At 34.4% G+C, this 16,905-nt stretch overlaps 1 protein-coding gene across 8 annotated transcripts in view; it reads right to left on the bottom strand.

The window, feature by feature from the left end:
* Positions 1 to 16,905, bottom strand: part of RFWD2 (ring finger and WD repeat domain 2) — a 179,228-nt gene that overhangs the window by 101,816 nt on the left and 60,507 nt on the right. For 7 of the 8 annotated variants that reach the window (XM_021710953.1, XM_021710944.1, XM_021710950.1 and 4 more), the window contains 2 exons: positions 7,734 to 7,848; positions 2,591 to 2,726 (listed from right to left, as the gene is read on the bottom strand). The exons of the other annotated variant lie outside the window; for it this stretch is intronic. In XM_021710953.1, the coding sequence (XP_021566628.1) occupies positions 2,591 to 2,726; positions 7,734 to 7,848 (251 nt within the window). The remainder of the gene's footprint in view (positions 1 to 2,590; positions 2,727 to 7,733; positions 7,849 to 16,905) is intronic. 8 annotated transcript variants of the gene reach the window in all.

The raw sequence follows: 16,905 nt of genomic DNA, 5'->3' as shown, positions 1-16,905 counted from the left end.
CAAATTTTAGTAATATCTGACAAATTAAAACCTGCCAAATTCCTGATCTTTTAATGGTTTATTCATTCTAAGAAATTTAAACATGAACCAGCAGATTTTTTTTTTTTTTTGAGTTGGAGTCTCACCCTGTCATCCAGACTGGAGTGCAGTGGCATGCTCCCGGCCACTGCAGCCTCGACCTGCTGGGCTCCAGCGATCCCTCCGCCTCAGCCTTCCAAGTAGCTGGAACTACAGGCACGCACTACCATACCCGGCTAATTTTTGATTTATTGTGGAGATGAAGTCTCGCCAAGTTGCCCAGGTGGGTCTCGAACCCACAGGCTCAGGCAATTCACTCACCTCAGCCTCCCAAAGCAGATTTTTTTTTTTTTTTGAGTCAGTGTCTCACACTGTTGCCCAGGCTGAAGTGCAGTGTCACACTCACAGCCACAGTAGCCACGACATGCTGGGATCAGGTGATCCTTCTGCCTCAGCCTTCCAAGTAGCTGGAGCTACAGACACGCGCCACCACGCCCGGCTAATTTTTTTATTTATTGTAGAGATGAGGTCTCACCAAGTTGCCCAGACTGGTCTCAAAACCATGGACTTAGGCAATCCTTTTGCCTCGGTCTCCCAAAATACTGGGATTACAGGTGTGAGGCACTGCACCTGGCTGAACTAGTAATTTGATGATACCAAGGAATTACTGTTGTCTTAGATGTGATAAAGTCCTGTGGTTTTACAATGTCCATTTTAAGAGATGGAGTTTCTTTTTGAGTTAGAGTCTCACTCTAGAGTCACCCAGGCTGGAGTGCAGTGGCACACGCAAGGCCACTCCAGCGTTGACCTGCTGGGCTCCAGCTATCCCTCTGCCTCAGTCTTCTAAGTAGCTGGAACTACAGGCATGTGCTACCATGCCTGGCTAATTTTTTGATTTTTTAGTGTAGAAATGAGGTTTCGTCAGGTTGCTGGTCTCAAACCCTCTTGGGCTGGTCTTGAACATGCGAGCTCAGGCAATCCACTCGCCTTGGCCTCCCAAAGTGCTGGGATTATAAGCTAAGCCACCAAGCTCGGCCAAGACTGAGATAACTAAGTAGGAGTCAAATGGCATAGTTTCTGGGATTTGATTTAAAATACTTCAGAGAAAAAAATAGAATAAATGAAGCAAGTATAGTAAATTCTTAATCAGTGCTGAATCTAAGTGATAGCTATGTAAGGAATCATTATCCCATTCTATTTTTGTGTTTTGTGTACATTAGATATTTTCACCAAAATTTTAAAAGGATAATCATCAAGATGATGGGAGAAATAAAAATAATATAAATCAAGCTGGACACAGCAGTGTATGCCTGTAAACCCAGCTACTTGGAAGGTTGAGGAAGGAGGACTGCACAAGCCCAGGAGTTCAAAGCCAGCCTGGGCAACATAGAGAAACACTGTCTCTTAAAAAAAAAAAAATAGATAAAATGTGTTTGTGTATGTCAATAAACTGTAAAGACAACTGGAAAATTCCAATATCTGAAAAGTAGTAGCACACATCTCAGTGATCCATGAGTCAAAAAAGAAGCAAAATGGAAATAAAAAGTATTTTGATATATATTTCAAAACATGCTCTATGGAATTTTATCTATCAACTTAAAAAAAGCCAAAATACAAATTTTAAATAAAAAGAATAGTTTAAAAAGTATTTTGAACAGAATGCAAATGGAAAAATAACATGCCAATATTTCTGCAATGTAGCAAATGCAATACTTAGAGGGAGATTTATAGCACAAAATATCTGTATTCAAAAAGGTGTCAACTAAGTGACTTCAGTTTTTATCTTCAGAAATTAGCAAATAAGAGCAAGTTAAACCTCCCCAAAAGTAGAAGAATGGAAGTAGTAAGGAGCAAGAATCAATGGAACAGAAAAACTTAGAATAACAATAAAACCAAGAGCTGGCTCTTTGGGAAAATCAATAAAGCTGATAAAATTCTAAGTTAGATTTCTCAGGAAAAAGGCAAAGAGAAACAAAATCCAAATTCAGGGATGAAAGAAGGAATATCATCATAGAATTTAAAGATATTAAACGAATAAGGCAATAATTATAACCAACTACATGCCAAAAAGTTCATCAACCCAGATGACATAGACAAATTTCCTAAAAAAATGCAAACTAATAGTAATGCTAAATCAAGAAGTAATACATAACCTGAATAACCCTAAAACTCTTAAGGAAATTCAATTTGTAGTTAAAAATCTTTTCCTGGAAGCTTCAATGGAAAATTCTATAAAACTATTTAAAGAAGAAATAATACCAATTCTATACAAACTTTTTCAGAAAACTGAAGAAGTAGAAACACTTATGAGGACAGCACACCCGCCATCAAAATCAGACATAGATACAGAAAACAAACTACAACTCTATGAGATAGCTACTATTAATCATTCAATTTTAAAGATGAAGATATTAAACATACAGAAATTCGGAAACTTGCCTAAGACCACAGAACTAGTAACTGGCAGGCAACCTAATTTCAGAGGCTTTTAACAATAATGCTATAACTGCTTCTCAAATTTAATTAGATTCTAGTCTTATAAAAGAAAATAGTAAGTGTGTCAAATACTTACCTAGAAACTATGCTGGAACCGTTATAGAGATCACTAGCATATGACAATGTGGCTAAAGGTCGTACTGAATTATATCGAGTAAACTTGGACAAGCATTCCTGAAATTCATCCAACTGACTTGCAGTTCGACTGTCATCTATATGAAGAAAACAAAATAAAATAGATGAACTGAACTACAAAGTAAGTCAAAGAGCAATATCAACAAATTAAAAATTATTTTATTCTAAAAATTTTGTATTCTAAATATGAAAAAGTTTTAATTTTAATTAATTTTAATTCAGCTTTAATTAAAAATGCTTTAGAGGTTCTTTCAAAGATACTGTCTCTACTGTGAATCCTCATTACTATTTTTTAGCAATAATTTATTGGGAAAAAATATAACAACTACTGGTAGAGAGAAAAGTTATAAAAGTCCCTTATCAAAGGAGAAGGTGCAGATGGAAAGAGGAAATACATGGGGCACTTGTTAATATGAAGAAACATGTTTACAGGATACGTATTTATGCCCATGTTTGTTTATTGTCAAAATTAAGTTTACAACAATATATTTTAAATTTTTTTAAAAATTAATTTTCAAATAAAAAGATATTTGTTCATATAAGACTTTGAAGCATTTCGAATCCTATTATAGGAGAGGAGGAGAAAACTGCAATGTATGAACTATTAACTCTTCAAAAAACCTTTAAAAATGTTTGAAATGACTCTGATTTATCCCAAAAAGAATCTTCATCAAGAGAAGACAAAATATAATTCAAATATCTGAGGGTAGTATGAAAAACAGTAATTCCATCCAATAGAACACTATACAAACACCTGGGTAAAGTTCATTTCAGTAAACTATTCAAAGCTAAATCATGTGGTATTTAAGTCATAAAACCAGTTTATGAAGCACCTGAAAATACTGTGAATCTACTCTCCAATCTAGAAGCAGGCCTACAGTAAGTGTATAAAATTAAAAATTCGTCCAGGCATGGTGGCTCAGCCTGTAATCCCAACAGTTTGGGAAGTTGAGGCAAGAGGATTGCCTGAGCCCGGGGATTCGAGACCAGCCTGGGCAACTTGGTGAGAACTCGTCTCTATGATCAATCAAAAAATAAGCAAGGCATGTTAGAGCACTGTAGTTCCACCTACTTGGAAGGCTAAGGTGGATGGATTGCCTAAGCCCAGCAGGTCAAGGCTATGGTGGCTGTGAGTTTGCCACTGAACTCCAGCCTGGGTGACACAGTGAGACTCCAACACACGCAAAAATAAAATAAAATAAATTTTAAAATTCATTGTTTTCAAAACTGCTTAAAGTTTGGATTTATATTTTCCTTTCCAAAAAACAAAAAGAACAATGTGTACTTTTGTTTCCTAAACTGAAATTGAGGTAAGTCTGTTACAAGACTGTCCTCTCATAGTTTCTCCCTTATTCTAGGCTCAAACACATACACACACACAACTTTTTCAAGGTAAACATCCATGAGTTCCCTTGATAATGCTATCTAAAGTAACAGAAGGCCCAAAAAACTTAAGATTAAACAATTCTTAAGTCTAAAGAGTTATATGATCATATAATATATAGCAAAGAATATATCTTATCTGGAGATACCAGTCTATCTTGAAGACAATTATTTGCATGAAAAAGATTTATCTAACAATTTTTATAGAAAAAAACAAGTAATAATTACTTGAGGAAACACAGTACATTTTTGTCCCTGATATTTTACAAATTTTAGACACTTAAACACTAAGCAAATCTACCTAACAACTTAGAATGAAAGGGTCCAATTTAGCAGTGCTTCAATTCTAAACACAGCAAAAGAAATAACCTAATTAGCATGCAGTATAAAGATAGTATTGATGAGGTGAGTGGATTGCCTGAGCCCGTGGGTTTGAGACCCACGGGCAACTTGGCGAGACCTCATCTCTACAATAAATCAAAAAATAAGCTGGGTGTGGTTGCGCACGCCTGTAGTTCCAGCTACTTGGAAGGCTGAGGTGGAAGAATCGCCGGAGCCCAGCAGGTCGAGGCTGCGGTGGCCGGGAGCGGCCACTGCACTCCAGTCTGGGATACAGAGTGAGACTCCAACTCAAAAAAAAAAAAAGATAGTATTGAGATAAAGCTCCTACACTAAAAAAAATTAAGAAATTCAACAAGACAAAAATAAAACATGGATTATGGCAAGAAACAAAAAAAAATCAGCTATACAACAGGCTCATTTGAAAGAATGTGAATTCTTTCACATTTGACATAAAATCATTCTTTTTCTGTGTAATCCTATTACTCTGAGTTGTTTTAACATAATACATACTAATCGGAAAGAAAGTTGCTTTATTAATTTAAATACTTTGTGTTTTTTGGTTTTCAGACAGTATCTCATTCTGTCACCCAAACAGGAGTGCAGTGGCATGATCATAGCTCCTTGAAGCCTCAATCTCCTTGGCTCCTTGGAATCTTCCTGTCTCAGCCTGCTGAGTAGCTAGGACTACAGGTGCACATCACCATGACTGGTTAATTTTTTTTACAATTTTTTTTTTTTTTTTTTTGTAGAGATGGAGAACTCACTATGTTGCCCAGGATGGTCTCAAACTCTTGGCTTCAAGCAATCCTCCTGTCTTGGCTTCCCAGGGCTGGAGAACAATTTGATAGATCTTATTTGTGTGGGCATGGCTATAATGTTCGTTAATGTTATTCTTTCACATTGTTTTTTGAGTTGGAGTCTCACCCTGTCACCCAGGTTGGGGCGTAGTGGTACGCTCACAGCCACTGCAGCCTCGACCTACTAGGCTCAGGTGATCCTTCCACCTCAGCCTTCCAAGTAGCTGGAACTACAGGATGCACCACCAAGTCCGGCTAATTTTTTTATTTATTGTAGAGATGAGGTCTCACCAAGTTGCCCAGGCTGGTCTCAAACTCCTGGGCTAAGGCAATTCTCTCACCTCGGCCTTCCCAAATGCTGGGATTATAGGAGTGAGCCAGGGTGCCTGGCCTATTCTTTCACACTTGACATCAATTCCTAAGTACTTAAAATTCACAAGCATTCAAGAATATGTATTCTGTTGAAGGCCATAATCTTTTTCTAGGCTATGGACTTTTGCCTGTCATCAAGCTAATTAATATCTACTTTTAGCAGAAACTACAAGGAAAACAATAAAGTTAGTAATTTCATTATTTAAATGTTTAACAATTGGTTTTCACTTATCCTCATGTAAAGGTAAAATCATGTTTGCTTGGTGTTTTGTGATCAACACCTAGACATATCTGCTAATATCACCTCTCCTATTCTAATTACAAATTGGTTTGTAAAAAAGTGCGTTTAGCGTCTCTCTTCTTTCTCCTAATGCTTTATAATTTACTTCCTTGTTCAATTACAATTAAGGATACAAGTTTCTTAATATTCATCTTTCATTTTCATAGTTGAAAATAAAAGTTGGGGAATAAATTTGTGGATTCGCTTCTGGAAATATACAAAGGGCAATCAACTTCATAGGTACATAATTATGGAAAAGCTAAAATTTCCACTTTACAGACAAAGGTACTAGAAGAAACTTCAAATTCGGCGATCAGAATATTGTAGCCAATGTGCAAATGTGTTAAGATTGACTCGAGATGTTAAAAACCAGAGACCTGTTTCAAGTACAATATAGCCATGCCCACACAAATAAAATCTATCAAATTGTTCTCCTGGTTTAAATAGATTATCCTACTGTCCTATAAGTTATACCAGTGTGCCTATGCTGCTAAGTGACTTAAAAGATTAGTAACAACAGCCTACCCCAAACTCTTTCCCATCTCACCTTTTTTTAAAAAAGTATCTGCCTCTTGCCTATAGTACTTCAACATCATAACAAATCATATATGAAAGGGTTAATATGAACTCTGCCAATCAGTATGCAGGTCTCAGGTCACTTTCAATATAATAACTTCTTATTGTAGTTTATATTTATAGACTACTAAAGAGGCTCAATAAGAGGTTCAATTCCCAGGCAATACATAAAAGCCTCCCATCTATAAAAACGGTTTATCATTAATTTCTAACAGACTGACAAACAAATCTTGGATTCTCCCTTGATATTTCCTAGGGGAAATGCTATGTAAATCTAAGACTTTTTTCTTCTGCCACCAATCCTGAGGCATATTTGTCTGAAGGAGCTAAGTAATATATAGGTTACAATAACACATTTACTGAAGAGAAAACCAATGCCCAGTTTTTACCAACCTATAAAATATCACACATTTTTTCCTTGGTGTTCTTTATTTTAAGCAGATACATTATTAATGACATCAATTAACTGAGCACCCAGCATGTACCTAGCACTGTATTTTATACACACTACTTACAATCATGAAAAAAACAAAACAAATCCATCAGGGCTAGTATTAATATCCCTATTTTTCTGATGAGCAAAGATGTTGGGAAAGACTGAAGAACACTCAAGAGGTAAAAAAAAAAAAAAAAGAGCTAAACTACTACTCTACTGCGACAGAAATATCCTAGGCTATCATATCCATATCTCTGCATATGTCATTTCCTCTGCTTTGAATGTGTTTCCAATTATCTTTTTCAGTTAATTCATATTAGCCTAGCCCAAATGCAACTCCTCTGAAATTCCTATTCTAACCATCTCTTGTATCTCCCATTTTCAACTTGGCCTAGCTTTTTCACTCCCAGTTGTATGAGTGGATATTCTTCTCTACCTCATAGTATTCTTGCGTATTTATATAACATAATATCACATAGAATTGGTTACCTGTTGCTTTTCCCCACTAGATTTACAACACTACTTAACAATAAGAACCGATTTTTTCATCTTTTTATTCGTAGCACAGAGGACAGTGCTTTGAACTTAATGTTGAATAGGAAGAAACTGAATGGAAATTATGTTTGCTAGCTACATATGTATGGCTTTTAAAAAAAACTTTATATAGCTCTCTAAATAAAGATGAAAAAAAATCGTAAATAAAGAAAAGAACAAAAATAGCCGCTGGAAAGCAATATTCTTCAAGACCTGTAAGAACCTCCATGATGTTCTGATAGCCTACATCAAAAATATACATTTTTGTTTGCAACTAGGACTTTCCATAAATCCAAAACAAAAACCTAGAAATAGAACTGAAATATGAATTTGAGACAGTTTAAGAGAAGTCCTGAATATGTACCTGAGATACGAGACATCCTTGTAGAAAAGTAACATTGCTCTAAGTCTTCAAAATGAGCAGTGAGTCGTTTTCGTCTCGATGCTAATGTGCTGTTATACCAAGGTTGTTTTTTTGTCTAAGGTGATAAGAAAAGATATTTATAAGTGAGAATAAACAATACTCTTCTTTGTACAGAAATGTCTGTACATTTAGTTTCAAAAGTTCATCACAATAAAATTAAAAACGGTGAAAAACTAATTCTGAGATGCTATTTTCCAATGTTTTTTTTAACAAGAAAATAGGAACCAAACTCATTCACAGAATGACTAAAACTTAAAAATCGTTTTTAAAAACAATCACTAACAATAGTTTTATAAGACTAAAATGGGAAACATCTTCAATTTGACAAACTAAATAAAGAGAATCCATTATAGCATCCATTCTAAATTCAATATTCAGGAAATCTTGACTACACCCAGAAATTGTTAGAAAACAATTATCAAACAGAAACTAATCACTTTTTCATTATCCCTATATTATAGTCTTGTACCCTCTGAATTTTAGGAAAAGTTTTTGACTGCAGGGAATTAAGTTAATATTATTTAGATTAAAAGGCAGTAATATACATGTGCCAAGGAGTCTGACATATTCATTAGAATACAGAAGGTAGGTGATGAAATTTGTTAAGAGCACATGGGTAACTTGTATAGTACTTTTAATGTTCTAGAATTAACATACAAGTTGGTTCCATAAAGCTGTCTTTTATTATAATATCTATAATTTACATATTCATGAAATATATTCCTTTATATATACCAACCTATCTTTTTAATAAATTCTAAGATTTTATTCTATAGATATTTTTTAAAGTGATCTTTCAATGGAAAACAGAAAAGACTTCATAGTTTAAAAGATGAGAATGAATAACAAAAAACAAAAATCAGAAACAAGACATATAAAACAACACTGTTTTATCTGGCTTCCAGTTTTTATAACAAATTGATCTTCACAATTATTTTGCCAGTATGTATTTTTAGCTTTCCTTGAATTTATTTGAAACTCAGTGCTATTCCTTTTAAAGCCATCCAAAACTAGGTTGCTTCATAAATGTTGGTAAATATGCGATACTTGGCTCATTGTCTACACCAGTTTACTTATTAAACTCACAAATAGCATTAATATAAAAGACAGAAATGTGTTAAATGTACAGAGGTAAACTGATTGATTGACTGAGTCAAAAGCCTCACTCTGTCACCCAGGCTGAGGTGCAATAGCCAAGATCACAGCTTCTGTAACCTCAACCTACTGGGCTTAAGCAATCCTTCTGCCTCTGCCTTCCAAGTAGCTGAGATTACAAGTGCACGGCACAACACTTGGCTAATTTTTTTTACTTATTGTAGAGACAAGGTCTCACCATGTTGCCCAGGCTGGTCTCGAACTCCTGGGCTCAGGCTCCCAAAATTCTGGTTTTGCAGATGAGAACCATTGTGCCCAGTCAGAGAAAATTGCTTTGAAAATACAAATTGCTGTAGATAGTCTAAAAGGCCAATCATCAGACAGAACATAATCTTAGGACACGCTTTATAACCTATAGGTAGTTATAAATATGGCCACAAATCAAAACGATGTTCACAAGTCAAATGTTCATCAAGTGTGTTACTTTATCTAAATTGATTCTAATGAAAAATGGCCACATTTACCAAACTCAAAGATAATTAGATTTCACCACAGTAAAAACAGAAACACGTAAATACCTCATTTGGTCATTGGAAAAAATGAAAAATAAGAAAGTCCTTAAATAAATGCCAGACAGTATAGGCATGCTATGGAAACGATAGAGCAAATTCAACAGTTATACAAAAAGATTATTTAGTGTCAGCCTGTAAATTATGAAAAATCTATATAAATTTAACAACACTAATTCCAATGAAATTAAAGTGAAAATAGAAAAAAAAGCATTCAAAACCGAATATTCTGTTTCATATACAATATAAAGCAGTGGTCAAGAGCACAAAAGTAATGAGATCTTCAAAAGATGAATGAAATCAGTATTTGTAAAATGAAAGAAATAACTTACTATAGCAAAATTCTGTCAATTTGACTAAGAAGAGACTCCTACTCTAAATGAAGCTAAAGTATATTTAACTGAAACTTAAAAATTTTCCAACAGATAAATAACCCTTACTCAAACAAATTTCACAAATTAGCACAGAATGAAAAACTATCATTATTTACATATTAAGTAATATTTCTAAGTTCAAGGACCATGCATAAAATAAACAAATTAACTATTAAACACATACATACATTTTCATTCAAACAGATTTAAAGACCGACTTTAAAGGAGAAAGCTACATAATTTAGAACAGTGATTATCACAGTGTGATCCCCAAGGTGTAGATGTAGATCCCAGGGATTCTCTAAGAGCTTTTCAGGAAATCTGTGACATCAAAACTAAGTTCATAAAAACAGTAGGATGCTGTTTGCAAGACTAAAATAAAAGACTTAAGAGCACATGGGTAACTTGTATAGTACTTTTAATGTTCTAGAATTAACATACAAGTTGGTTCCATGCTTATGGTTGTACTTGTGATGCAAAAACAAAGGTCAGCATAAAACTGCTCACCTCTTAGCACAAAACAAGGCAATGGCAACAAATACCACTGGCAGACACCTTTTTTTTTTGAGTTGGAGTCTCACTCTGTCGCCCAGGCTGGAGTGCAGTGGCACACTCATGGCCACCGCAGCTTCAACCTGCTGGGCTCAAGTGATCCTTCCACCTGAGTCTTCCAAATAGCTGGAACTACAGGCGTGTGTCACTATGCCCAACTCATTTTTTAAAAAAAATTTATTATAGAGACAAGGTCTTGCCATGTTGCTCAGGCTGGTCTCGAATCCGTGGGCTCAGGCAATCCTCTTGCCTCAGTCTCCCAAAGTGTTGGGATTACAGGCATGAGCTACCTTGCATGAGCTACAGTGCCTGTCTTGACACTGTTTTTCACCACTATTCATAATAAAAAAATTAAAAACATACATACACACATTCTATAAAACTCAGTTTCATGCAAGGATGCCCTTAATAAGGCCATACAAATTAACTGTATTAAATCTGGACCCTTGTATGTATACTTTTTTCCTATTCTGTGATGAAATGGGAAGCATGGATTATATGTTATCTGTATATCCAAGTACAGTACAATGGTGATCTGAAACAAAAGTATTTATATGACTGCCTAATTTGTGGGCTGAGTTAAATGTTATCCTCAGAGGACACCACAGGAATATATGAATCTTCAGGGGAGAATAAGTAGGAGGGGAAATGAAAAATATATGGGTAAATACGAAGGCAATATTTTCCTGTCAATTTCTTTAAAACGTGCATGATGAACTAAAACAAATATGGTATCTTCAAGAAGTATTAATTTGTGCACATGACAAATTATGTTACAATTCATGACAATCATTACATAAAAATTGCAAGAAGTGGGAAGATAAGTGCACCTAATAAACTGCAAGGATTCTATAGATTTATTTTTGAGGCGGGGTCTCACTCTGTCACCCAGGCTAGAGTGCAGTGACATGATCACAGTTCACTGCAGCCTCAACTTCCTGAGCTCAAGCTATCCTTTTATCTTAGCATCCCAAGTAGCTAAGACTACAGGTGTGTGCCACCATGCCTAGCTAATTTTTTTATTCTTTTGCAGAAACGAGGGCTCAAACTCCTAGGCTCAAGCAATCCTCTCTCCTCAGTGCTGGCATTATAGGTATGAGTTGTCATTGAGCCTGGCCCAAATTCTATATTCTAGATGAAATGGTATAAAATCAACCCCCAAGAGGGTTGTGACAAGTTAAAGAAATAAATCGTAATCAATAGAACAGTTGATGTAAAGAGAGAGGTATGGCTAAAAAGCTAATAAGTAGCGAATATAATTATATTAATAATTACACTAAATGTTCATGGACAAATACTGCTAATAAAAGTAGAGAATATCAGAATGGTTAAAAAAAATTTTTAAAAGACCTACACATAAGACATGCTAAATACATTGCATGCTCAGTCAGTAAGCATAATACAGATATTCCGAGGTATGGAGGAGGGTAATTTGCAGATCTGCCATGGCCTTTCTGGGCACAAGTGTCCCTCCTCCCAACACCTCAGTGTGTTCACCAACCTGAAGCTGGTTTAAACATAAACCATTATTAAAATAAAAGTTAAAGGATGAAAGAAAATACCAGGCAAATAATTTAAATAAGAAGGCCAGAGTGACCCTACATTAATATCGGGGAAAATAGGCCTTAAGACAAGGAATACTACCAAAGATTAAGAAGGTAATTTCATAAAAGTGTCTCTTATCAGTAACACCTAACAATTATAAATGTATATAATGTATATAAATGTATATAACAGTTTCAAAATGCATGAAACAGAAGTTGACAGAATGAAATAAAAATACACTTAAACCATAGTAGGAGATTTTAATATCCTTCTCTCAGAAATTAATAGCACTAAACAGTTTATTTAAACAAGCTACCACTGTGATCTAATGCATACATATGGATATTTATAAAACAATAAACTCAACAATTGTCAAACATTATTTTGAATTGTAATACTGAGTGATCTATCACAGAAACAAAGAACTGAGTATCACATGTTCTCACTCATAAATGGACCTTGAACAATTATTGTAATACTGTAAGAAAAAGATTGGCAGTTGGGGGAAACTGGCATGAGGGTGTGGGGGAGGTCTGATTGGCAGCAGTAGGAATCTGCGGGGGTGGGTGGGGGGATACCTCATCAACAAGGGTACCTGAATAATGAACATTTGTATACCTAACCTTGAATTGTACCCCACATCTTTAAAATAAAAAAATTTTTTAAAAAAAAACGAAAGTAGATTATCACTACAAACATTGGAAGAAAATATGATATAAGAAATATATCTGGTCTCCGTTCCAAGTTCCTGGCACATGGTTCTTAAGACCCTTAGTTTCCTGTGTGACAGCAGCAACTTTGTTCATACCAAGTCCCTTCTGATCATACTAAGTTTAATGAGGCGACAGGATGAACACATTGAGGTGCTGAGAGGAGGGATACTTGTGCCCAGAGAGGGTGTGGAAGATCTGCAAATCACCCTTTTCCATACCTGAAAATCCAAAATCTGAAATGTTCTGATGAGCATTTCCTTTGAGCATCATATGGTGCTAAAAAAGTTTTGAATTTTGGAATAATTGAACTTTTGAATCTGAGATACTAAACCTATATTTCTTATAACTACATGTGAATCTATAATTATCTCAAAATTTAAAGTTTAATTTTAAAATTGATATTAAAAGCAAATTTTCAACTAATATTTAAAAATACTTAGAAATACACATATGAAGAAATGAGCAAAACCTAGGCTCAAATCAATATATCATAAAGATATCTATTTGCCCTAATAATTTGTAAGTTAAAAGCAGTTCCAATAAAGACACCAAGAACCTTTATTGCTAGATCTAAAGTTTCTATGAAAGAACAAACAGGAAAAAATATTCTGTAAAACCATGAAAAAGAAAAGTTGAGGGTGGGGGGAGAGTTAGTCCTATAAGACATAAAACATACCATAAAGACTCTACACAAAAGAGGTGATATCGATACAAAAACAGAAACACAGATAGCTAAAAAATCCAGATATAAATTTTAAAAAAGATTGACAATTCTAACTACAAACTTTGAATGGTCAAAAAAATTAATAAAAGGAAAGAAAATACAGGTAACATATATCACAGATAAAAGATTAATATTCCATATTCATGTTATATATATATAAAACAAAGTCTTAAAAATTGAACTTAGCAATCAAAAACGTCACGGAAGGAAATGGTCTGTCAGCTAAGATATGAATAGGCTATTCACTAACAGTGTATTAATATTCTGGTAAACATATGAAAACATGTTCAATCTCACTCATAATTAGAGAAATACAAAACTATTCTAAGATAATATGAAAATACACGGGCACAAGTTATTCACTGCAGTACCATCTGTAATTTCAAAATAATGCAAAGTACCTAATTATCCTCATATAACAAATTGATTAAATAAACTATGGTACAATGGCATAAAGACGTCCCATATAGCTGTAAAAAAAAATTCGATTTCTATGGACTTCTGTGGGATTATTTTCTAGATAAATGTAAGAAAACTAGAAAGCTACTTTTTTTTTTTTTAGATTGGAAAATAAAGTTTATTTAGAAAGTAAATTAGAGAGAGAGAGGTTCACCTCTCCAAGATAGGAGAGGGGGCCAAAACCTAGGAAACATGGCGGCGGCCATAGCTTAAAGAGCACATGGCCACACGGGAGTCTAGTAAGGCAACTGAGGATGGCTGCTCATGATTGAATCCTTTTAATCCTTCCCTTTGATGTGGGAAGGTTGTTAAGGTGATTGGGTAGTGGTCTGTTCCACAACATCACAAAGGGGCAGATAAACACAGGAACTGGCACCAGGTGATGGACAGCTGAGGTTTATTTGCCAGTTGGGGCAACAAGACCTCAAGCTTTGGCAGAAGATGCAGTGGTGTTCTTACCTCCATCAGTGGCCTGGTGGGGGGGTTATGGGGGAGAGGAGGAGAGAGAGAGAGGGAGGGGGAGAGAGCACACTATTCTTTATGAAAGAGAGTCAAGAGAATGAAAATAAGAAAATATTCATGTTTAACTGTAAACCTGATGTATAAAATTGGTTCCTACAGAGGGAACCAAGTAGGAGTGTAGTGGGAAAGATGGGACAAGAGCTGAAAGGGTAGTATTTATTGATTATAACTTTTACAGCTCTGATTTTTTTAGAGTCAAGTTACTATTTCATAAATTCAAAAAAAAATGCCTATAATAAAGATGGAAAAGTGGGGTGGAACACAAACAGAAGTAAATTAACCAAATTGTATTTCAAATAAATGATAACTAATACTAAAGGAAATTAAACAATCAAATTCAAATAAAGACAAAAGGAATCTTTAAAACTTCTAGTTAATATATTTGTTTTCTCAGCACTTATTATTCTACTTTTTGTGTACATATATTCTAAGATTATGCAAATAAGTAAATATATTTTAATAATGAACTAGATTTCTATTAGAAAAGGAAATTACAAATATGGTAAAGGGAAATACCAGAATGAACCCTGTGGTTGTATCCTGTAACTGAATTGAAAGTAGCACTATGAACTCACACATTTTAAGATGGATACAGAGGTATTTATAGATATGTGTATATACATATATGATTATATAAATATTATTTATTATATACTGCATAGCATGGATTGACCTCAGCTCTCTGTACTGACCACATGGTTATTTCCAGAGCCACTGATCCTTGCCTACCCTATGAGATATATTAACTAATGATAAATGACATTATGTAACCATGAGCCAATAAGTTGCTTTGGAGCAGAATGTATCACTGTGTCAGCACTGTCTGTGATAATAATTGAATTTGTTATTTGTACCTAGTATACTATATCTCAAACCAAAAGTCTCCTTCACTAGATAATAGTAAATGCTACTATAAAATATTTTTAACAAAAACCATTCTGATTACTTTTCTTTTTTCCTCCAGATTTAATTTTTTTAATTGATATATCACAGTCATACATATTCTGAGTTACATGTGATATTTTGATACATGTATATGATAATGATCAAATCAGGGTAAATGGGATTTCCATCATCTCAAATTTAACATTTCTTTGTGTTGAGAACATGACAATTCTTCTTCTAGCTACTTTGAAATATATACTAAATTATACTATATTTTCCTTACTGTATTATCAAATATTAGACATTCCCACAATCTAAATGTATTTGTTTTACTCATTAACCAACTTCTCTTCACCACCCCTCACCTCCTTCCCTTCCCAGCCTATTACCTCAAAACTATTCTGTTTCTATTCATTCTTTGTTGTATGGCTGAATAATATTCCATTGTGTATAGTCTCCACATTTTCTTTATCCATTCATCTGATGATGAACACTTAGATTGGTTCTACACGTTAGCTATTGTGAATAGTATTACAGTAAAGATGAGAGTGCAGATATCTCTTTAATATACTGACTTCCTTTCTTTTAAATATATACCCAGCAGCAGACTGCTGGATCATATGGTAATTCCATTTTTAGTTCTCTAAGGAAACTCCATATTGTTTTTCATAATGGTTGACTACTTTACACCAACAGAGTAGGAATGTTCTCTCTGCATACTTGCCAGCATCTGTTATTTTTTGTCTTCTTGATAATACTCACTTTAATTGGGTAAGATGAGATCTATTTTGGTTTTCATTTGCATTTCCCTGATGATTAGTGATGTTGACTATTTTTTCCTATACTGGTTGGTCATTTGCATATCTTTTTTGGAGAAATGGCTATTCGGGTTTTTTGCTCATTCTTAAATTATTCGTTTTTTGCTATCAAGTTGAGTTCTTTATATATTCTGATTATCAATCCTTTGTCTAATGAATAGTTTGCAAATATTTTCTCATATTTTGTTAAGATGTCTCCAGATTCGATTTCTACTGTTTTCCAGTTCAGAGGATTTGCTAGAATTTGCAAAGCAATGTTACATAAATGGTAACAGTGGAGACCTTTTCTTGTTCCTCTATCTAGAGTTTGGTCAAAGGCCTCCAGTCATATCTGTAGCTGGACAAGTTTTATTTATTGCTAATTGCAATAAATATGAGTAAGCAAAAGGTATCTCAGTAAGAGAATGTCAGATACAACTTACAAGATTACTTGTTAAATAATTTAAGGGAGGATTCAAGAAAGTGGGGTTTCATTCTGGATTGGATATTGTCAAGTAGAATTGATTCTGTGATTGAACCACTTAATAAATCTTACCTAGAAGGGCAGAAGACTACAGGAAAGCTAAAGTTTTAACTAGAAAAGCAGCAATCACTCATATTAGTCAGCAAAGGGGTGTATTTGGTATTTTTTATGATTTGCATGGTGACCTTGTTTTTTTAATGCACTTAGACAAGTTTATGGAGTGATCTTGCTTTTTGTTTCACTTCGTCAGTCACAGAGTGGCCTTGCCTGATGCTGATGTTCCATGAAATTATGTTCAAAAGGAGAACATCAAGGATTAGTATAAATGCTAAGCCAGTTTCCAGACTCAGAAACTGCTTTTCTCTCTCATGTTCTAATAATACACATAAAGGT

The sequence above is a fragment of the Carlito syrichta genome, unplaced genomic scaffold, assembly GCF_000164805.1.
Source record: "Carlito syrichta isolate Samal-C Ts95f unplaced genomic scaffold, Tarsius_syrichta-2.0.1 Scaffold80634, whole genome shotgun sequence".
Lineage (NCBI taxonomy): Eukaryota > Metazoa > Chordata > Mammalia > Primates > Tarsiidae > Carlito > Carlito syrichta.
Note: the sequence above shows the minus strand (reverse complement) of the source record. Positions and strands in the feature narration are given on the sequence as shown.